Genomic DNA, 24,564 nt, shown 5'->3' with positions numbered 1-24,564 from the left:
TCCTGTAAAGTCTGCGGATGAGGACACCTCAGTTGCTAAGCTATTTTTCATTCCCGAGGAACAAAGAAGGTTCCCTAATCTACTTTCTGGTCTTGTCGCCTCTGCCACCGAAGAAACCATGTCTTCTGGTAAGTATTCATTTTCTACTTCATGCTTGATCCTGGTGACTCTTGACTCTGAGATCTCACAACTGCCTTTTGGGGCTTACAGAAAGTACCCGACCCAGTGCTTCTGAGATCGTGATGCGTCAAGCAAGAAAGAGGGTTTCTAAGTCCACCCTATCCCCTGCCTCCTCGAAAAGATGACCTGCCCCGAGGCCGACTCCTGAACAGATTGAGGTCACCTCTATCTCCCATACCCCTGGCTCTCCAACTCGAGCTGCGGAACACCTGATTCGTCTCTCTGTCGGCTTTGGGGACGCAGAGCATGTCAACAACTGGCCCTCGATGGAGCGCCTCCTAACGCCAGCCTGCTCCCAGATCTTTGATGAGACTGACCCCTAGGAGATGACTGATCTGGCTGCTAAACAAAGCTTTGCTGTAAGTCTGCTCTTGTTCTCTCTATTCCTTGCTTTCATTATTTTGATGTTTCCTTACAACCACTTCCCATGCACCTTAGACTTTGCAATCTTCCCTTTACCTCAGCAATATGGTGAAGAGAGCCAAGACTAAATGCTTGGCGGCAGTTGATAAGAACAAGCAGGTAACGGCCACCTGTGCTAAGCTGAGGGAGCAGCTTTATGTAGCTACGAGGGAGAGGGAGGTGGCCAATGAGAAGCTAGCCAGGACGCAGGAGGCTAACCATGTTCTGACCACTGGGCTGACAAAGGCTGAGGCTCGCGCCGAGGAGATGGCTGAACTGGCCAGGAATGTGGGAGCCTACACTACTTTCGAAGGTAGGATCGACTGCATCAGGGCTTTTACCGAGGGGAGGCACACCACTTGGAACCTGGAGAAGGAGCAGGCCGAATTTGCCCGTGCATTCCCCAATGGTATGGACTTGAGTTCTCTGTGCCCCCCTGATGCTGAGGTTGCTGACCCTTAGCCTGAATTTCTTGCCATGGATATCTCTGAAACCATCTCTGAGACGAATGCTGTAGAGGAGATCCTGGCACAGGCGGCTGGTGGCGATGCTGTGGTGACTCCTAGAGCTGATCAGGTACCTGCACTGAAGGAGCAGAGAGAGCATGGGGGGCAAGGCAAATATTAGGATGCTGTTATTGAGAGGATTGACCTCTCTTAGAAACTTTTAATCATGTTTCTGGGGACTTGGCCCCGTGTGGTGCAAGTTTATAATTATACTTGACACGGCTATTGCAACCCTATCAAAATTAAATCAACTGGCTCAACTAATAACTATAGCAGAGGTAAGTCGGGTATCGTATCCACATGGAGGCTATTATATCTATCTGCTAGTGTAAGTCCGTCAGGTAACAAACTGGGTGTTTTGAATTTGTTTCTAATTAACTAAATGAGATTAAAAGAGAGAAAAGAGCAATTAAAATAGTAAAGAGAAATAAGCTGTGATCAAATTAAGAGAAGAATGTTAGGAAGTCGGTTCACCATAGCAATTAATAAATTCAGTCATAAATAGCTCAGACGGTCTAGTGTGAGAAGGGTAAGGAAATGGTCCTTTCGGTCCGCTATCCGCCCTAAAATACTAATAACTTAACTTTCATCCTCGTTAGTGTAGTCTACTGTTCATAACAGGTTTGTTCATTCCAATCTTTCAATCTAGGTCTGAATTTAACCGAATTAACTGGTTTAGAAGCGTGCACTCAACTAAACGATTACAATTATATTGTCATAAAATAGTTCTCATAATTCAACTATCTAATCTATTCATAACTTCATTTACTCACCAACTTGGCTCCCCTAATCCTAACATAAAGGGACTTAGCTACTCATATTATTGATGAAACAAGCAACAACAATGAATGAAATAGCAATAAACATAATATAAGGATGATAAAGGAGAAATAATATAACCCTAATAACAACGATAATTAAAACAGAAATTAAGAATAGAGATTAAGGGAATGCAAAAGAGAATTAAATAGAATTAAGAGAGTAGAAAGATTACAAAGTATTTAGAATCCGACACAAGAACAGAGAGCAACGAACGAACGAAAGGGAAGAAATTAAAGTCTGCTTAAGAGAGCAATTAAGAGAATAACAGAATGTAAAAAGGTGTCTTTAACCTAATGATGTCTTCACCTTATATAGGGAAGATTTTTATTAACTAAACTAAGATACTAATTAAGTTACACGAAATAGAAATCCCGTGTAAAACAGCAAACCTCTTGATCGAGGAGTTCCATTCCACTCGATCGAGCAAATCTTCAGCCAAGTCCTTCGATCGAACAGAAACAACATTCGATCGAGGACCTTCAAATCAGCTATTTCGACCGAGTTCAGCAGGGACTCGATCGAGCACTTGTGACCACCAAAACCACTCGATCGAACAAAGAAGCCTTCGATCGAGTGCCCAGCTACTGAAACAGCTCGTGTTCTTAACTTGGTCAGCTTCCGAGACTCCTTCACGCTTCCCGAGGCATAGCATATCTGCTCAAAACCTTCCATCTCCCTAAATGCATGCTAAAGGACTGGAAACAGGTACGATTCTACTACTTTCGGGTATATTCCTGCAATTAAGACAAACCAAACCAAAGTAGTCTATTCGGGGCATTTTGCAATACAAAACTATGAGAATGACATGGAAATGTGTGAATAAGAGGCCAGAAAGGACTATATAAAATGCACGTATCAAATCTCCCCAAACCGAACCTTTACTCGTCCTCGAGTAAACTATATGAAAACTAATGGAACGGATAAGAAAACTCAGAGCTAGCTACAACTTATCCACTTAAACCAGTTTAATGCAAACAAAACTGACACTTATAGCCACAATAGTCAAGTGCAAACGAGTTGTATGATGTCTATAAATAAGCTGAACTGTCGACCTTGCAAGACCTTTAAAAATGGACTCTCACGGGTCACTCTTCTCTCATGAAGCAAAGGGTAAGTATATAGATGTAAGAGAAGAAGAGAAATAGCCACTCACCTAAACTACGACCCACATTAACATGCTTGCAACAAAAATGATAGATAATTCTAATCACCATACATATATTCCAACCAATCGAGGACCGTCACAGCCGAGGGCTTACAAAAAATTATGGTAAAGTGAGGCAACGGGTAAGAAAGGGCAAAACAATTATGGGATTGTGAGGTAATATTCAAGCTAGCTACCTAACGGAACCATACTAAGCAAATCCGATTCTTACTCAATTAGAAAATTAAACACAAGTGCCCTTCATTTGGCACAAAAACTCACTAACCAACACAATAACTCCTCAAAAGATATAAATAGAGCATAGGAGTGAAAACAGTCTCATCAACCAAACTTTTTTTTTCACACGGTTTCTTTTTTTTGTTTTCCTTTTTTCTTTCACGTTTTTTTTTTCTTTTCTCATTTTCCTTCTCACATTTTTTTTTTCATTTTTCAACTCTTTTTTTTCAATTCTTTGCATCCAATCTCCTTTCTTCTCTTTTCTACCAACTCTACGCAATACAACATAAACCAAACTCGTATCAAAGTACCGAATACCACTATAACACACTAAACTAGCTTGACAGACAGGCTTAATTTGGGTGTAATTAAAGGTAAAATAAGGCTAAGTTTGGATAATAGTGGAGTTATATGGGTGAAAATGAAAGAAAGGGAAAAATTGTAATCACCTCCCTGCATGTGACACCAACCACAAACCCGAATGTATGCGAGCAAAAAGAAATTGAATTTCACAAAAGTGCAAATTAGTGAACATGTTGTGCAAGGAGTATTTTACTCTCAATTCCTACATTAACTGGTCACAGATGACACCAGTTATACGACTCTAAAAACTTAGAAATTTTAGGTAGTTTGCCAAATTTATCAGGTCAAGTCTATATGTTCAGCTGTATTTTCAACATTAACTCGTAGATATGCACATGACAAAGCTAATAAAATGACAGTTTAATGCAAGGCTTAAGTGAAATGACAAATTATAGTGCAATATCATCACAGAAATCTACCATTCCGACTCGACCTAAATGCAAAAATAAACGTGAAGTATTTTTAAATTTTTTTGAATTTTATGATTTTTATTTGATTTTATCATAATTTATTGAAACTAAACACAATGCGAGTAGAAAATAAACGTTAATGAAAAACAAATGCAAATGAAGACTCAAAGGATGCAATAGCTAGTCCCGGCAAAACGGGTCAATGGATCGGGTTCGGGTCGGGCCAATTCGGGTAGGGTCAGTTCGGGTTTCTCATTGATTTCGGGTTAATTCGGGTCGGAACGGGTCATTTCGGGTTTCGGGTCTGTTTCGGGTTTGTTGTCGGGTCAGTTTTGGGTCAAACGGGTCGGGTTGTTTCGGGTCAATAAATAATAGAGAATTAGCCTTTTTAAGTCATTTCAGTTTAATTAGATTTATATTTTGTCGGGTCATTTTCGGGTTTGGTGGTTTCGGATCTGGTTATTTTTGGGTCGGGTCAGTTCGGGTCAAGAAAGTTTGGGTCGGGCCGGGTCAATTCGAGTTTTCGGGTCACATTCGGGTGATGTAGTTCGGGTCACTTCGGGTCTCGGGTCAGCCTTTTCGGGTCGGGTCAATCGGGTCGAGTTGCTTTTCCCAGGTCTATGCAATACCCTCCCTAAAACCAAAACGGATAACGCCCTCGTTGTCCTCCAGCATACACCATCAGTATAAATGGGGAACGGAAAAAATACGACCGATAAATGAATAAATGAAATAAATAAATGAAAGGAGATGAAAAATAAATAAAAGTAGAATACTCACAATATATACGAAATTCCCCAAACCAGCCAGAAAACTGGGAAAGTGAGTAGACCAGCAGCTACGCGTCTCTCCTAAGAGACGGAGGTAGTAACGGGCTGGGGGAAGGTGGACGTGAGTCACCTTCCTCTGGTCAAAGGGAGTCTGTGCAAGAGTCGGCCAAAGTAAAGCAAGGAGCTTCCTAGGAGGATCCGAGGGACCGTCAGTAGCCAAACCCAACCGCCTCCGAAACTCAGCTAAGGTCAAGGTGAAGGTCCGATTAAACAGTCTAAATGAAATACAAGAACTCCCTGGGTCAGTCTTATACGCAGTGGGTGAAAATGTGAAAGAGCTAAAGAATTTGAGGGTCACTTGTTCATATGTTAGCTCTCTCATCGAGGTCAAACCCGTCATCCCTGTCCCGTTTAACAACTTAGCCACGGGTTCCAAAATTCTTAACTTTTCTAATGAAAAACGACATAGAAAACGGGTAGAAGTAACGTCACATCCCATCAAATGCGTAAAACGAATACGATGAAGCGGGTTAATGAAACGTACCTCAGAAAACTCCGGTACAGGATCCAAAGAAGTGTCAGCCGCAAACCTGGCGGCGGTACGTACAGCTGCTCTAGGACCCGCTCCCCTTCCCCGTCCTCGTGAACCTGAAGCAGCGGCGAGGCCAGAAGCACGGACAGAGGGTGGTCTCAGTACCAAGTTAGAGGGCATGACTGTGACGGATGGTGTCAACACAGCAGGGGTCGACACCGGGGAAGGGACAACAGTGGTAGCATTAACAGTGGCAGCGGGAGTAACAGTAGCAGTAACAGTGGCAGTGGTGACGATGGTGGTTGCAGGGACCACCTCCCAGCAATAGACGGAACAGTAGTAGAACTAGAGGTAGAAACATGGGTACTACTATCCATCTTATCAATCAAAGTAAGTTCCTCAATTAAAAACAAGAAATCATAATCGAATTTTCCCCTAAGTTGAAAATTTCGAAACCCTAAATTTGAAATATCATGCACAAAACGCAATTAAACAATAAAGAAAATGGGAAAGAACTTACTTGACGATTACCCAAGAGAAAATGCAATTAAACCAATAAATAAAGCGCAAAATCAATCGAAATGACTTCAATTTTTTGAACCCTAACCCCTCAGAAAACCCGCAAATAACACAGAATTTCAAGGGGAAAATAAGGGGCAATTGACGTTAAGGGAATAATTTGGGTAATTATATTGGTGATTAGGGGAAGAAAAATGGTGATTTGGGGTTGATTAGGTTTATCGCAAAAACAAAGGAGGAAGAAAGGAAGTTGAATAATGAAAATAGAATAAGGAATTAGAAACTCCCTCGTGTATTATCAGTGCTGTCACTCGATCGAGTGATTTGAAACCACTCGATCGAGACCTTTCCTCGACATTCCACTCGATCGAGTAAAAGACTACTCGATCGAGAACCCTTCAATTGTGACCCTTCGATCGAGTACACTAAACCACTCGATCGAAGGCTTTACCTGGGCAAACTGCTCAATTGAGTACAAGAACTACTCGATCGAGGCCTTTTCCTTTGGCACACATCCCAATGGTAGCATATCTTCCCCAAACCTGCATAAAAACACAGAAAATGCTTCCCGAAAATACCAAATTCACAATACGCAGTCTATATTCGGTCTTACACTATTTAAAACTAACTACACTAATGTCTAAAAAGCAATTATAAATGTGTAACAAATAAACAAATTACAAAAGTTTTTACAACGGGACAGCTCCCCGTTTATCTTCCGAAGCACTTCAATAGCCCACGGGAGGGCTTCTGACTGGTGGAGGTCCCTTCAGCATCACGGACCGTCCTTCTTGATCTCCATGAATTCGAATTAACTGAAGAAGAATAGTTTGCGTCCACATACGCCTTCACTTTCTTCTTTTCCTTGTTCCAACATTTCTCTTTGGCATCTTCTTTGGCATCATTTCCATCAGTGAGATTTAATTTCAATGTACCTTTATCGACGAGATCTCCAATTTTCATTCCGTTTATACCTTTTACAATAGAAACAACAGAATGGTCCTCCATACTGCTCTCAATCGGAGGCGGAGGTGTTAATATAGCAGCGCATGACTCAATATTATCAATTGGAGAATCTATGTCAGGGTCTATAGAGGGTAGTGTATTGCAAGCCTGAACCTGCATAGGGGCCCTACGAACATTGGACTGATAGAAAATCAGCTCCTCATCACCTACCTGAAAGGTAAGAGTCTCCCCCCGACATCTATTACTGCGCGAGCAGTAAACAGAAATGGTCGTCCTAATATAATAGGAGTGTAAGAGTCTTCGGGGATGTCCAAGACTACAAAGTCAACGGGAATAAAGAATTTCCTGATCTTTACAGGTATGTCCTGTAAGACACCTAGGGGCCGTGATAAAGTACGGTCGGCCATCTGCACAGTCATGTTGGTACACTGAAATTTAGTCAAACCGAGTCTCTTAGCGAGAGCAACGGTAAGACGCTCACACTAGCTCCCAGATCACATAACGCATTATCAATTAAATGGGTCCCTATATGGCATAGAATAGAAAAGCTACCCAGGTCAGACAATTTAGGTGGCATCTTATTTTTAATTAGGGCAGTGCCCACTTCAGTCAAAGCTACCGTTTCATGATCATTAAAATGCCTCTTACGTGCTGATATTTCTTTCATAAATTTCATATAAGAGGGTACCTGGGTTAGCAATTCGGCGAAAGAAACGTTGACATGAAGGCTCTTTAAAATATCAGCAAATTTACCGAATTGTTGCTCGACCTTTTTGTTCTGCAATCGCCTCGGGAATGGGACCGTGATGGGAATAGATAGTCCTTCATTTCTTTTTGCCAAAGAATTCTCGTAATCATCACCATTTTTACTCGATCAAGCTTCAATTCCTCTCGATCGAGTAACATTCTCAACAATTTCATTCGATCGAGGACTTTGTTTCACTTGATCGAGAGCTCCTTTTTCCACAGTGCTCGATCGAGCATCATCATCATTTGATCGAGCAACTTCCACAACAATTACTCTCGATCAACCACCTGTGATCAGTCGATCGAGTACTTTCTTCGGATTCAGCACTATTTCGTCTGATGACGACTGTTGATGTTAAGGAACTGCAACTTCCGGGTCTGATTTATCACTTTCAGACAACATTTTAGGTCCTTCATAGGAAAGACCACTCCTCAGATTAATTAAATTTACCGTCTCATGACGTTTCTTATCAGGTTGGGACGGGAAATGACCCGGCTGCCTCGAAACTTGATTGGTGGCTAGTTGAGCTATTTGTGATTCAAGTGACTTAATTAATGCATCTTTTTTTTGGTCACACTTCTGCAATTGAATGGTCAACGATTGTATCATTGACTTCAACTCAGCCACATCACTTACACCACTAGAGGAAGCACCTTGTTGCGGCGGTGGGAAAGATGGAAGCTTCTGAAAGCCTTGTTGAGCTTTATGGGGTGGCACGTAAGGTTGTTGCTGCTGCGGTGGAGGTGTCGGATTCAACACATTTTGACTTGTCCATCTGAAGTTAGGATGGACTCCACTTTGATTGTTGTAATAGGAGCCTCCTTGCCTGTATTATTGAAAAGCAGAAACCTGCTCCTTCTTAGCTAGACAGCCTACAGCAGTGTGACCATCATTACTACCACATCTCTCACATTAGAGAGTCTCTTGTCTAGTCAACAAATGAACCGTTTATTGATCCCCCGTAGCCTGCAACTCAAGTTTATCGAACCTGGCATTCATGGCTTCCAGCTAAGCGACAAGTGCACTATCAACAAAAGAAACCGTTCTAATTCCTCCTCTTGGGTTCCCATATTCAGCACAATGGGTGGCCATATGCTATATGATTCCCAATCCTTTGTCATCATCAATGTTCTTTTGGAATCGACCATTGGATGCAGCATCCAAAATAGCACGGTGATCGTCATACAACCCATTATAAAATTGGTTGCACAAAAACCACTGATCGAAACCGTGATGAGAGACGGACCGCACCAGTTTCTTGAACTGAGCCCACGCTTCATACAAGTTCTCATCTGGAGTTTGCTTGAAAGTTGTAATCTTTCCTCTCAATTGATTAGTTCTCTGCGGAGGAAAGTACCTTTTATAAAAGGCAAGGGCTAAAGTCTCCCAGTTGGTAATCCCAGCTGCAGTCCTATCAAGATCAGTGAGCCACTCTCAGTCTTCATCGGTCAGAGAAAAAGGAAATAGAACCTCCTTAATCTTATCCTGCGTCACTCCCTTAGTAACGGGAAGGGTAGAATAGTAATCTGCGAAAACCTCCATGTGCTTTCGCGGGTCCTCACCAGCTACTTCATGGTACATATTTCTCTCGACCAGATTGATGTAAGACGGCCGAATGTCGAATGTACTCCCATCCTCTGTTGCAAGGTTGAAACCTTTAGGAGTAGAAGCAGCTGTAGGCTCAGAATAGCTCGTGATGTTAGGCATCTTCACAGAATTGGCTGCAGAAATAGAAGTATCTTGTTCAAAAGACTGGTCTTCTGCAAATAGAAAATGTTCAAGATCGGGTTCAAAAGTACTCAAGGCTTCCTTTTGACGATTCTTTCTCAACAAGTTCTGTCTATAGCGAAAAGTCCGCTCCGGTTCAGGATCAGCTGGTTCTAATTCTGACCTGTTAGACCTAGGCATACACAAAACTAAGAAAGAAAAATAATAAGAACAGCCCGGAATTGAAAATCCCTTGAGACTAAGATAGACGAAAATAAACAGATAAATAGGCTAATTGCCTCCCCGGCAATGGCGCCAAAATTTGACACGGCTGTCGCAACCCTATCAAAAGTAAACCAACTGGCTCAACTAATAACTATAGCAGAGGTAAGTCGGGTATCGTATTCACAGGGAGCTATTATATCTATCTGCTAGTCTAAGTCCGTCAGGTAACAAACTGGGTGTTTTGAATTTGTTTCTAATTAACTAAATGAGATTAAAAGAGAGAAAAGAGCAATTAAAATAGTAAAGAGAAATAAGCTGTGATCAAATTAAGAGAAGAATGTTAGGAAGTCGGTTCACGATAGCAATTAATCAATTCAGTCATAAATAGCTCAGACGGTCTAATGTGAGAAGGGTAAGGGAAAGGTCATTTTGGTCCGCTATCCGCCCTAAAATACTACTAACTTAACTTTCATCCTCGTTAGTGTAGTATGCTGTTCATAACAGGTCTGTTCATTCCAATCTTTCGATCTAGGTCTGAATTTAACTGAATTAACTGGTTTAGAAGCGTGCACTCAACTAAACGATTACAATTATATTATCATAAAATAGTTCTCACAATTCAACCATCTAATCTATTCATAACTTCATTTACTCACCACCATGGCTCCCCTAATCCTAACATAAAGGGACTTAGCTACTCATATTATTGATGAAGCAAGCAACAACAATGAATGAAATAGCAATAAACATAATATAAGGATGATAAAGGAGAAATAACATAAACCTAATAACAACGATAATTAAAACAGAAATTAAGAATAGAGATTAAGAGAATGCAAAAGAGAATTAAATAGAATTAAGAGAATAGAAAGATTACAAAGTATTTAGAATCTGACACAAGAACAGAGAGCAACCAATGAACGAAAGGGAAGAAATTAAAGTCCGCTTAAGAGAGCAATTAAGAGAATAATAGAATGTAAAAAGGTGTCTTTAATAACCTAATGACGTCTTCACCTTATATAGGGTAGATTTTTATTAACTAAACTAAGATACTAATTAATTTAAACGAAATAGAAATCCCGTGTAAAACAGCAAACCTCTCGATCGAGGAGTTCCATTCCACTTGATCAAGCAAATCTTCAGCCAAGTCCTTCGATCGAACAGAAACAGCCTTCGATCGAGGACCTTCAAATCAGCCTATTTCGATCGAGTTCAGCAAGGACTCGATCGAGCACTTGTGACCACCAAAACCACTCGATCAAACAAAGAAGCCTTCGATCGAGTGCCCAGCTACTGAAATTGCTCGTGTTCTTTACTTGGTCAGCTTCCGAGACTCCTTAATGCTTCCCGAGGCATAACATATCTGCTCAAAACCTTCCATATCCCTAAATGCATGCTAAAGGACTGGAAACAAGTACGATTCTACTACTTTCGGGTCTATTCCTGTAATTAAGACAAACCAAATCAAAGTAACCTATTCGGGGAATTTGGCAATACAAAACTATTAGAATGAGATGGAAATAATTGCATAAGAGGCCGAAAAGGACTATACAAAATGCACGTATCAATACTTTTGAAACTCATTTTTTTTTTTTATGTTTGCTTGCGCGTGCCGGTGTGCAGGCTGAAACTCTTGGCGCCTGCTCTGGGTAGTAGGTGCCTTTATTTTTAAATGCCCTAGGCCTGGCTCACAGGCCTCTTTTGCTATACTTTGCGCTGATCTGTGGTATGTCCTCTTAGTCTTGGGTTTAGTTCCCACTTATGATTTTTCAGGTGACTGCCCTGGTTCCAGGCATACAGTCTCTGCCCCTGCTTGCAGGTGTTTGATAAAATATTTTACCCCTGACATAAAATACTTTATCAATAGGATGGCTAGTTAAAGCATACCTCTCATTGTCCTTTTCCGGTCAACAGGGGATGTTGCGTCCCCTGTGGTTCCAGCATTTGTATTGAGTGCATGCAATTATGTATATGGCCCCGGGATTCTAGTACCCACAACGTAGCTACGCTTTTATCTAGGATTAACGCTGAGATGCAGGTGGTCTTTGTATCGCCGTGCCCTGCCATCTCCAAAACGTACGCCCTCCATATGTTTGACTTCGCAACGTCTTGTTACCCCACATGGCAGGGATTGGACCCTCAAAGTTTACTATGCTTGACAAACAACTGATGTTAGCACTCCAAGCCTTTCTTCCTAGAAGCATAAAATTTCTAAGTAGCACAAATTACCTGGTGCTATCTCATGGTGTTCCAAGGCAACGACTGGATCCAGGAAGCCACACCTTGCACTACTCGTTTTTTAAAGTGACTCAATTTTTTTTTTAAAACAAAAAACAAAAATAGTTAAAAATGAAAACAAATAAGAGAATTAACCAAAACTTAATAAGTATATATTACCCCCACCCCCCTTTTTTTTTTTTTTTTTTTTTTCTGTTTTTGATTTTGATTTTTTTTTTTTGCTTCATGGACTGTTGAAAGGTCCTTTGCACACTAAAGTTTCAGCACTTTGTCAGACAAAGTACTGTTTTAGATGGCGAATGTTCCAGGGTTTGTGCAGGATCTGACCTTGCATGGTCATCAACCTGTATGGCTCATTCCCAACAATGCTTTCGACCTGATACGGTCCTTCCCAGTTGTAAGCAAACTTTCCTGCCTTGTGATTCTTGGTATTTTCAAACACCCTTCTGAGTACCAGGTCCCCTACTGCGAGGGTCCTTATGTTGACATTCTTGTTATACGTTCTGGCTATAGACTGCTTGTATGATGCCATGCGTTTGTAACCACTTTCTCTTAGTTTGTCAATTGTGTCCAACTTCCTGGTCATTTCGATCTGATTCTGCTCTGCTGTCTAGCACCCATACATGTGCGTTGGTACCAGAACTTCTGATTGAATTACGGCTTCTGCACCGAATACTAGGCTGAACGGCGTTTGTCTTGTTGCCGTGTTTGGCGTCGTTCTGTCTGACCAGTGTACTAGTGGTAACTCGTCTGCCCACTTACCCCCAAGTTCCTCCAGCCGTTTTCTGAGGTTCTCTATTATTGCTGGACTCTGCTTGCCCGTTTGTCTGTGGGTACCGAGGAGCATACTTTCTTAATGTTATGTTCCATCGTGAACAAAACCCTTAAGTGTTATCAGATATGAACTGGGACCCATTGTCGCATATGATTTCAGATGGTATCCTAAATCTGCTGATGATGTTACGCTTTATAAAAGAGATCACTTGAGCCTTTTTTACTTCTGTCATTGCTTCAGCTTCGATCCATTTTGAGAAATAATCTGTCATGGTAAGCATGTATACTCTGTTTCCTGGTGCCCTGGGTAGTTTCCTTACTATGTCCATCCCCCACATAATGAATGGCCATGGGGAGATGATCGGATGCAGCGGTTCTGCTGGCTGATGTATTGCTGGAGGTGCCTTCTGACATGAGTCACAGCGTTTGGCGTGGTTCACGGCATCTGCCCTCATGGTATGCAAGAAATATCCCTATCTTAAGGCTTTGTTGGATAGACTTCTTCGCCTAGCGTGATTCCCACACTCACCGCTGTGTATATCCTGCAGCACCGTGCTGGCTTCTTTCTTGCTCAGGCACCTGAGGTAAGGTCCTGCCAAAAATCTCCTAAAGAGTACATTATCTATTAACAAAAATCTGGAAGCCTTGATCCTGAAACTCTATGCTTCTTTCCTATCTTCTGGAAGTTTCCCATCTTTCAGCCATTCCACATAAGGTTTTCGCCAATCTGGATCGATCTGTTGGTTTTCATTTGATACCAGGATTCCAGCTCCGTTCACGTGTTACACGTGAGCTGCTCCATCTTGCTGATTCTGCTCCATCTCCTGCTGTATAGCAGGAGTTAACACATGGGTAATTGGTATAATAGATAGTTCTGCGGGCTTGAAAGTGGCTCCCAGCGTGGCTAGGGCGTCTGCTTCCACGTTCGGATCCCTTGGGATCGGAGTGATCTTGAAAGACCGGAATTTCAGTTTCTGCTCTGTGGCCACCTTTAGGTAAGCTATCATTTTAAAGTCACGCACCACGTATTCATTGTTCACATGGTTCACCACAAGCAATGAGTCACTATATACTCTCTGGTTCTTAACCTTAAGTACTCGCGCCATTTGCATCCCGAGTATGAGTGCCTCGTATTCTGCTTTGTTGTTAGTGGCCTTGAACTCACACTTCACTGCTTGTACCATCATATCTCCTTTTGGGGATCGGAGGACCAGACCCACAGCAACTCCCCGAGCATTTGAGGCCCCATCAATGTATAAGATCCAAGTTCCACTTTCCTGGTCTCCGCATAATGTTAGCATCCCTTATTCTACCTCCGCTTGGGTAGCAGGACAGAAATCTGACACAAAATATGCAAACGCATGGGACTTGATTGCCGTCTTGGGCTAAAATTTTAAATTGTAACCACTCAGGTGTACTGACCACTTGGTCATTCTTCCAGACAATTCAGGTTTTCTCATGATCATTTTTAATGGATAATTAGTTACTACGTGAAAAGTAGGAGACTCGAAATACGGACGTAGTTTATACGAAGCAGTGACCAAAGTTAGAACTAATTTTTCGAAGGACGTGTACCTGGTATCTATAGGAAGCAGAGACTTACTGACGTGATATACTGGATGCTGCATCCCCACTTGTTCCTTGACCAGGACAGCGCTTGCTATTGCTTCTGTAACCGACAGATACAGGAACAGTGGTTCCCGCTGCTTCGGCTTGGCCAGCAGTGGTGGTGTGCTTAGGTAGCACTTGAGTTCTTTGAATTATCTATCATGCTCCACTGTCCATTCAAACTTCTGGCTCTTTCTTATTATATCATAAAACAACTTGCACCTATCTGAAGCCCGTGAGATAAATCTGCTTAACGCAAACACTTTTCCCGCTAGCCGTTGCACGTTTTTTGGCCTCTGCGGCGACTCCAACTGGAGTACTGCCTTAATCTGCTCCACACTGGCTTCAATTCCTCTGCTCGTTACTATGTTCCCTAGAAATTTACCGGAGGACACCCCAAATGAACACTTGGATGGATTAAGTTTCATCTTGTATTCCCTTAAGGTCTTGAAGGTATCTGACAGATGTTCCATGTGCATGCCAGCTTCTTGTGAATTAACCACCATATCATCTATATATACCTCCATGGTTTTCCCTATTTGTTGTTTGAACATCTTGTTTACTAGCCGTTGGTAGGTGGAGCCAACGTTTTTCAGACCAAAGGGCATTACATTGTAGCAGTATATACCTCGCTTTGACATGAACGCCATCTTCTCTTGATCTTGCGGGTGCATCTTGATCTGGTTGTAACCACTCCAGGCGTTTAGGAAAGTGAGTATTTCGTGCCCAGCTATGGCGTCCCCCATTGCATCAATATACGGAAGTGGAAAAGGATCTCTAGGGCAGGCTTTATTTAGGTCCGTGAAATCTACACAGATCCTTCATTTTCCATTCTTTTTTGGGTACTACTACCACGTTAGAGAGTCAGTCAGGATAGCTGACTTCCCTAATCTTTCCTGCTGCCAGAAGGATGTCTACCTCCTTGTCCGTGATGTAACACCTCCATCTACCAAGGAGTCTTAACAAGACCTTCCCTAGTAGATAAGGGCGTTACCATCTCGGTTGCCCGAGGACAGTAATAATCAAATGTTGATAAAAGAACGATTATATTATATTATAAGTGAATTATAAACAACTGACGATATAAAAGGTACAACTCAAGACTACGATCAACCATGTGAAGCTATATCTGCCATGACTTGTGGTAAACTCATCCCTCCAAGCACCCAGCTAAGATCCATACATCAACCTTCTAAGACTGACTGCTCACCATAGTGGATCACGGCAGACACAACACAAATATACAACACAACAACATCAGACAAGGTCAGTGACTGAGATAACACGTATACAAAAGCAGGCACAACACAACTATAACAACACACACACTACACCTCCTCCAACCAACCACACATCTCTGACTGCCCGAAGGTCCAGTCCTGCCAGTGGGGGACCGCAGCCGTTCCCACCTAAGCCCCGCTCATCTATACGAGCGATAAACCCATGTTCCTTAATGTGCACATCCCTTCTGTGGCAAGTAACACAGAAGGCGAATCAACGGCGTAAAGCCACTACCGCAAGTGACTCTACTCAGCCAAGGACGCACCTTGAGAACCACAGACAAACAATTGTAACCAGCTGCACAAACAACAATCACCAACTACAATCCCAACACAATATTAATTAATCAACCACAACCAACCAACCAACAAAGACACTAAACTAGCCAAACAACCGCAATAAACTCTCTAGACAATCAAGAGTACTCAGTAGGCGAACCTACCTTTAGCAACTGCAGCAATCCCGCACCCGATCACAAGATGCCACTCAGCCATGAAAACCACTTATACAACCATTATAACCATCTATTCCTACCACTATAAACCTAACTGAAAACTATGATGACGATAATGATGACGACATACCTATACAAAGCAATCCGGCGTCAAGACCGCTACCCGACTCAAGTATCCCATCCCCTAAGGTGTACTCACTCATAAAGGCATCAAGGAGGTGAACCATGGTGAAGGATAAGAGAGGTGACGACATTTAGGTTTAGGAATAAGGTAGGGAAATGATTTGGGGTTTCACGATTTATGATTTATAATTCCCCGCTGCAAACCCGTTACTTGATCGAGTAATCAACTTACTCGATCGAGTGACCTCTACTCGATCGAGCTCCCAAGCTACTCGATCGAGTAGCCTCAGCTAGATCGAGTAACAAGCTCACAAAGACTCACATCGTCACAAGTCATCTCTCGTAAGGTTTCCGAAGGTTAAGACAGGTGTCTAAGGTCAGTCAACGTCGGTCAATGGGTCCCTAAAAGGACGGGTATTACAGATGACCTCATTTCGCTCTACCGCGAACTTCCTTCTTCTCTGTTGCATCGGGGTGCAGCCTGGGTTCACACTTAACTTATGCGTGATGATGGATGGATTTATGCCGACCATATCATTGTGGGACCAGGGAACGCAGTCCATGTTATCTTTAAGAAACTGAATTAGCTGGTTACGAAGTTTTTCAGTACAGGTTGCTCTAACTAGTACTGCTCTGTCCGGGTGTGCCTCGTCCAAGTGAACCTGATCTAGTTCCTCTAAGGGTGGCTCTTTGTATTCCTCCGAGGTGCACTGGTTCTGTAATTTCTATGAGGGGAGCTTGGTGATGGCTTTTAGGGCCTGCTTGTAACAGATTATTGATTCCTCACGATCTCCCTTCACTTTGACTACCCCCCACGGAGTTGGAAACTTGAGACATTGATGTTAAGTTGAAGTGATAGCTCTCATTTGATGCAGCCACGGTCTTCCCAGGATGACGTTATAGGTGGCTGGGCTCTCGATAAGTAAGTACCTCACTAACTTGTGGAATCCCTTTATATAAGTTAGAATAGTTATCTCGCCTAGTAAATGCGCTGTCTCACCGCTGAATCCCACCAGTGGCACAGATTTCTTTACCAAATTTTCCTTATTGAAGCCCATTATTTTGAGGGTTTCAAACATGATGAGGTTCACGAAGCTTCCAGTGTCCACCAATACCTTTTTTACGGTGCAGTTCCCAATAGATAGCGTTATGGCGAGGGCGTCATGGTGCTGCTCTGCTTCGTTTTCCGCATCAGTCTCGTCGAATGTGACAGTAGAGAGATCACCTTGGCTTACCTGGCATGACGTTTCTGGGTGGTCTCCCTTGCCCTCTATAGCTCATCTTGGCCGCAGAGTAAGTTAACCTTGAAAACTCGGATCCACCTATTATCACGTTGATGATCTTGGTGCAAATAGGTGAAGCATAAGGGAGTACCTGGTATGCTCTTTCTCTCTTATCCTGCTTGCCCCTACGTGATAATAGGTGGTGCAAACTCCCCTTCCGTACCTGGAACCGTATCACTTTTCGAAGCCTGAAACAATCCTCTATCTTGTGCCCTATGTCTCGGTGATACTCGCACCACTTGCTGGGGTCCCTATCGTCATTGAGCCTATCCTCTGTTGGTGGTTTAGGCCACCTCACTTTATCGCCTAATTCCCTCAATGCCTTCAACAGGCCTTCAATACCCGTATTGAACCCATATTCAGCTAACCTAGGTGGGTATTTTGAATCATCTCCTTGCTGCGATTTTTCTGCCACTTTACTGATGTTGGGCCTGTTGTATGGCTTAGTTTTCTCCTCTTTTTTCTCTGTGAGAATTTTCCTGCTCCTTCTATCGAAGGCTAGTGTTCCTTTCCTGGATAGTATATCTTCCTCAAGCCTCAGTGCTGCTGTTGCGCGTTGTTGAACTTCCTCGAATCTTTCACAGGGATGCATAGTCAACTTCTTGTATAAATCTGAATCCTTGTCCAAGCCTTGTCTTTAGGCGTTAATTGTTGTTGACGTGTCGCAGCCTTTGTATCGCCACCTTTTATGTGTTGAACCTCGTGACATAATCTTTGATTGACTCCCCAATTTCCTGTACGATCTTATAAAGATCGCTAGGTTGCTTTGGAGTTCTTCGACTGCTTGTGAACTGCTGATTCAAGGCATTGACCAAGTCGACAAATGAGGATATAGACTTGTTAGGGAGGCTAACAAACCATTGTAGTGCTGCTCCAGACAAGGTTGACCCAAATCCTTTACACATACATGATTCTTTAGAGGCCCCCGTTGCTGTAGTCACCATCATCTTTTGCTTGTACTCGCTGATGTGATCACACAGATCCGCGGTCCCATCGAAAAGATTCATTGTTGGGATGCTGAATCCCTTTGGCAAAGCCATAGTAGCTATGACATCAGTAAAGGGTGAATCAGCGTAGCTATCTGGTGTTGCCATCTCCATAGGTGGTGGCATTCCTGGGACTCTCCTGAGAAGGCTGGGCAACTCCTGGTACTACTACTCTATATAGACTTCCCTTCCTGCTGGCTGTCTGTGCACCAGTGATTGTGGACACTGGGTTTCCATCAGGTGCTGATGTCCAACCGTCGGTGACTCAAGTAATGGTGGTGTTTCCACTCCTGAGTTGCTTACCCATGCATATTCTGGCCTACGCAAGACTGGCTTCACAGCTGATGGGGTTGCAGATCCCAACCGACCTTCTGAGTGATGCGGTGCCCTATCACCTGCACTAGAGAGATTGCCAGAGTGTAAGAGATTATCCAAAGGCAGAGTACCTGATATGGGCGTTGGTTCTTGGCGGATTAGCTCGTCATCTGGTGTTAGTGCCCCCAATCCTGTTGGAATCAGGCCTCTTCCCTACTGCGGTGTGGTGTCCCTATCCAACCGTGTTACCATATCCTGGGGTAGCAAGCGAGCCTGCCTTCTAGGCTCAGAGGAGGTTGTTATCTGCTTCCACCTAAGACCTCATGTATCTATTCTCGCTTTGCATTGTCCTGATGGTTCTTGCAAGGGTGTCGAGTCCGCTTATCATAATACTAGTAGGACTTGGTGGAGCCAGATCTTAATGTCTGGGTTGTGCTTGATCATGATGCCGAGGTTGCGCTCTTTTCTCTGGTTGTCCCAGCTTCTGCTTACCCTGACTGATACCTGGATCCCTGGCATGCGCCTTTCCTGTGTGCGGCTGATTGGCCACTGCCTGGGAACTATGGCTTTGCTTAATAACTAGTACTGAAACCATTCCCTGTATAGGTACAGCGTTCGGTGGCTGCGTCGGTGTGGCGGGTGTTGTTGCTGTGGACTGAGGTGGTGCTCGTGTTGTAGGTGCGCCGTTTGTTCTTCCTGGATTTGCTTCCGAGTGCCCTGCCATACTGCAGTCCTTAGTATATTGATTAATGGAGATGACCACTATGCCCCACGGTGGGCGCCAAACTGTTTTGGTATATTTCTACCAAATAGGGTTAAAGTAGTCTTAGTGCCTAATCAATATTATGATTTATGTTTGATGATTTATGTATGTGGCAATATTGATGAGAGGGTCGTTGGGGCTCTCAATCAAACACATTTATAATTCTCAACAAACAACTAGTTAGTGGTTAAGTCGAGGTCGATCCATGGGACAGTGTGCTTTGGGTTCTAAGTCTATCTATCTCAACTTATGCTAGTGTCACAATTGATTTAGGTTTGTAGTTGGTGAGTCTAGACTAATGCAAGCAATGAAGTAAAACAAACAATAAAGATGTAGACAAATAATAAAGGATACTAGGATGTCATGGGGGCATATGAGATTCATGGGAGTTGATCATACAAACATGTTCTCAATTATATAGCAAGCATTTATTGTTGTGATGGGATCGAGTTGGTGTATATCTTACAATCCCTAAGAAGGTTTGGGTCTCGGAGCCGAATCGATTAGATTGTACAACACCTACAAGTCGACTTAGTCCTTCCTATTCAACTATATGCATGGTCTAATGAGAATCGAGTTAGTTTATGTCTTACAAATCTCATTGAAAAGATAAGTGATGGGTAAAAATGCAAGGATTCATAGGCTTAGCATTTCATGAAATATAACATGTGCATAAGTTGAAATCACAATAGGCAAGCAATTTAATTATGAAAACATATTAGATTAAGCATGAATCATTCCCCTTGTTTGTTTCCCTTAATTACCCATTAATCCTAGCTAGAAGATTACTCACTCATTATCAAGTTCAACATGCTAATAAGGATGTCAATCATATTAACAAAGCAAAACATGATGAATAAATAATGTGATTAACAATGATTAAACAAGGGTAAAAGAGAATTATACCTATGAAGATGATTCCAAATAATAAAGCAAAGAATAAAAGAAGAGAACTTGATTGATTGATGAAGAGTTGTCAATTCTCCAATAATAACCCAATAATCTTCAATTACCCAAAAGTAATAAACTTGAACAATAATTAAGGAGAGATTAATGTGTAATTTGTGGAAAGATTAAAGATTAAAGATTAAAGATTAACGTTTCGTTTACGTATAAACATCAAATATAAAACGAAAATACTTTACTAAGAGGCCCGTGCATCGCAAGGGGATTTAATCTAGTCTAGTCTAGTATATAACTAAAAGATGCTTTTTTTTCCGAGTTTTCAACTTTTACAAAAAACTACGTATTATTTATAAATAATTATTTATTTACAATTTTTCAATTAGAATTAGAAAAGAATAATTATTTACAAATTTTCTATTAGAATTAGGAAATATTTAATTATCTACAATTTTCCTGTTAGATTTAGAAAATTATTCATTAATATTTGTACACTTATCTTTTTCTACTTTTCTAATAAAATAAAAATGAAATTGAAAAACGGGAAGAAAAGATCTAACTCAATTAGTCTTCCTTAAAACGGACCTCTGTCCTAACATTAAAACTGGTTAAAAATCATCCACATAGGCATATAAGACAAATCTATTACTTTTCCTTATAAATTATTCTATTATCTTATCCATATTACATGACTTTTCTTATGTTTAAAATTACTACACCCGTCTTGATTAAGAATTTGTGGAACTAATAATGAAAAGTGTTTAAGGTACTTAACTCTATACAAATTCCTGCCTAAAAGAAAAATAAATGTCTGCGATCAATGACAACATTTGACCAAGTTAAGAGCAACACTACTATTTTTTTTTTCAAGAGCAACATTATTATTAAAGTGGATATTATACACTTTCTTACTTATGAGAAGCAAATGAAATTATTTTTTTATTAAATTAAAAAAGGAAATAAGACAAATGCCAAATATATTATGTTTTAGATAAATTCAAAAGATGTTAAATTACGATTTAGGGAGTATAGATATAAACAATAAAGACTACAATGTTGATGTGGGTGAGTCAAGTGGAATAATTGTATGGATGAGATGAAATTTAAGGGGTTATTTTTGTAATACCACGGTTTTCTGAGTTTAGTTCACTCGGCCGAATAGGAGGAACTCGACCGAGTAGTGTGTCGTGTGTTTTCTGGTCAGGTTACTGCCCAGGAACACTCGATTGAGTAGTGTGATACTCGGCTGAGTAAGGCGTACTTGGCCGAGTACTCTAGGTACTCGACCGAGTAATCGGTCTGACGGGATTAATTTCCGCGGTTTGATTAAGGGTGATTAAAGATTATATAAACCTTAACAATTTCTATTCATTTTAACAAAACCTAAATTACGTTCTTCACTTCTCTAATCACCTTTGATCACTCTCAAGGCAATTGATCGTTCGTGAGTCTTTCGTTCATCTCTTCCGCATCAAATTCGTCGGTAAGTCACTAGTATTGTGTCTTTTGATTAGAATTGTCTTTTAGGGTTTTGCCCTAATGATTAGATTTGGGAAAAAGGTAGATTGACATGTTTGTGATTAGAATTGTTGTGATTGTTGTTAGATGAAGGATTCGTAGAGGAACGATTCTAGCTTCCGCTGTGTACTTGTGACTCAGATCAGTGATAAGGTAGGGTTTCCTTACTCAGTTCCTTGTTTAATTGATTTAAGATGATGTTGATTGTTGTATTGGCATGATTAGTATTTGTAATACTACGATTTTATGTGTCTTAGGGTACTCTATCGAGTGGGGCTTACTCTGTCGAGTAAGTAGCTTTTTACGCAAAACAGTAGACTGCCTGTAGGGTACTCGATCGAGTAAGTTTGGCACTCGATCGAGTAAAGGTCACTCGATCGAGTGAGTGACTTACTCGATCGAGTAAGTGCGTTGACAGGTGATTTTTGACGGGTTTGTTAATAATGCGGGATTGATATTTAAGACTTTCGTCACTTTTCTTAAAACACTTTTTCAACCTAATAACCTTCAAGTGAAGATTAAGAAGTTACGTTGAATCGTCCTCGCCGCATTATTAGCAAATCCCGAAGCTAGGAGTGTCGTATTTCATTGTTCTTTGCACCGTTGTGATCCTTGTGTCGAGGGTAAGCTTTACATATAAGTTTTATAATGTTTTGTTTAAGTTGGTTAAATCCTAATTGGGTGATTTGGGGGTTTTGGGTGGTTTATGTGAATATGGTTGTGATTGTATGTATGTATGTATAGGAGAAGGATTCGTTGAGGGGAGATTCTAACTTAGCTGCTTGATCGTCTGTCGGTGTTTGCATTTCCAGGTAGGGTTTTCCCTACTCAGTATTAGTTACATAATGTGTGGTGATTGTTGTTGTGATTAACGGTTAATTATATTGTTGGTTGATCTTGTCGGTTGTTGATTTCATATTGTTGATTGGTTTGTATCTGTCTGTGATCTTCGGGGCGCGTCCCTGGCTGAGTGGAGTCACTTACGGGAGTGGCTTCACGCCCTTGATTCGCCTTTTGTGGAACCCGCCACAGAAGGGATGTGCACATTAATGAACTTGGGTTTATCGCTCAATGGAGATGAGCGGGGATTTGGTGGATACGGCTGCGGTCCCCCACTGGCGGCATGGAGTATTTGTTACGATGGGTACTCTGGCAGGGCTACACACTTTAGTGTGTAGTCAGTTATATGGAGATTGGTGATGGAGACTGGGGTTTTGTTGAGATGTTTGTGTTTGTGTTTCATTGTGGCATTGTTTTATGTAAATAGTATTGACCCCGTTAAATGTTTTAAAAACTGTGGTGATCCATTCGGGGATGGTGAGCAATTGTTGAGCATGTATGATGACGATGTGCTTGGGTTAGCTGGCATGAGTCACCACGATGCAGTCTTAGAGTCTTCCGTTTTTTTTGGACTAGATGTTTCGTACTTTTGGCTTGAGAACATTTGTATTTACTTTAAACAGTTTTGGAGTTGACATGTAATCACTTTAAACATTTATTACTATTTAAGTATGTTTCTTTATTGTCATTTGATTATCATTGTCTCGGGTAACCGAGATGGTGACGTTCTCATACCTTAAGTGGTCCTGGTAAGACACTTGGAGTATGGGGATGTCACTAAGTGGTATCAGAGACACGATCTTGAAACCTGTAACCAATGAACTTAATGAACATTGGGAGTCAAACTAAAATGAGCCCGGGTAGAAGTTGTAGGAGCTAATGCAAAGACTTGGGAGACGTTCTAAAGTTGCGAACTCGCCCTAAAATTTTGAACTGGTCACTAAGGGTGTGTGTGTCTGTCGGGATCGCTATGTGTTTATTTTGTGCTTTGAGTATCTATATAGTAATGTGTGGTATGAATCGATGGATGCATGTATATGGAGGATAGGAGGTATGAAGTAAAAGATGATGACTATGTGATTTGTATGTTAATTGGTTGAAAGCATGATGTTTGATTTATAACGTGGCACGTTAGAAATACGGAAGTAAAGTTGTTTTGTTTGAGTATATAAAGAGTTGCGTATATATATATATATATATATATATATGTTGTTGTCATTTTGCATAAGAGTATAGAAAGTTGGGAGTGTGAGTTGAACATGTGGGTAGTGTATACGAGTTTGCATGACTCGATCGAGTCGGGGGCACTTGATCGAGTAGGTGAGAGATTCGATCGAGTGGGTGAGACTCGATCGAGTAGGTAGTTTTCCGTTTCTGGGCAGAAGTAAGTTTTTGGGCACTCGAACGAGTAGGTGGTGGCACTCGATCGAGTAGGGTCAGCTCGATCGAGTGGATAGTGAGCTCGATCGAGTATGTTTTGGGGAGATTTTTGGTCAGGTTCTGGAGTCGAGGCACTCGATCGAGTAAGTGGGCAACTCGATCGAGTGGCCTCAACTCGATCGAGTGGGTTAAGGGGCTCGATCGAGTAGGTTCTGTACAGGTCGTATACGTGTTTGAGATGTGGGATGTGTGTTTATATTTACCTTTCTCTTATATAGTTTCAAGATGCCGCCAAAGAGAACCGTGTTGTATGCTAGAGCAGAGAGTATTGTAACACCCCGTAATTTCGAACCATTATTATTTTGCGGAAGTAATTCATTAATCAAGTAAAATTTGATATTAATGTATTTGAAGTAATAATAATTCAAAGAAATATAATTTTATTATATTTTGAAGAAAAGTATTTATTTTGATAGTTTCGAAATGTTTAAAAATAGTTTAAACCGTGTAAAAACTTTTTATTTCGAAATAAGGGCATATCGGGGAAAAATGACAACTCTATTGAAA

General features: G+C 41.5%; 2 protein-coding genes across 2 annotated transcripts; both read right to left on the bottom strand.

Annotated features, from left to right (window-relative positions):
* Nucleotides 1–12,653: 12,653 nt before the first annotated feature.
* LOC141630083 (uncharacterized) lies at nt 12,654–12,998 on the bottom strand. Its single transcript, XM_074442961.1, has one exon. It carries the CDS (start codon nt 12,996–12,998, stop codon nt 12,654–12,656), a length of 345 nt encoding a protein of 114 aa, XP_074299062.1.
* A 327-nt stretch (nt 12,999–13,325) lies between these two features.
* LOC141630082 (uncharacterized) lies at nt 13,326–13,844 on the bottom strand. Its single transcript, XM_074442960.1, has one exon. The coding sequence runs from the start codon at nt 13,842–13,844 to the stop codon at nt 13,326–13,328; it is 519 nt and encodes a 172-aa protein (XP_074299061.1).
* Between the last annotated feature and the right edge of the window lie 10,720 nt (nt 13,845–24,564).

Source organism: Silene latifolia, chromosome Y (genome assembly GCF_048544455.1).
Source record: "Silene latifolia isolate original U9 population chromosome Y, ASM4854445v1, whole genome shotgun sequence".
NCBI classification, from domain to species: Eukaryota; Viridiplantae; Streptophyta; class Magnoliopsida; order Caryophyllales; family Caryophyllaceae; genus Silene; species Silene latifolia.
This window is presented reverse-complemented; position numbering and strand designations above follow the sequence as displayed.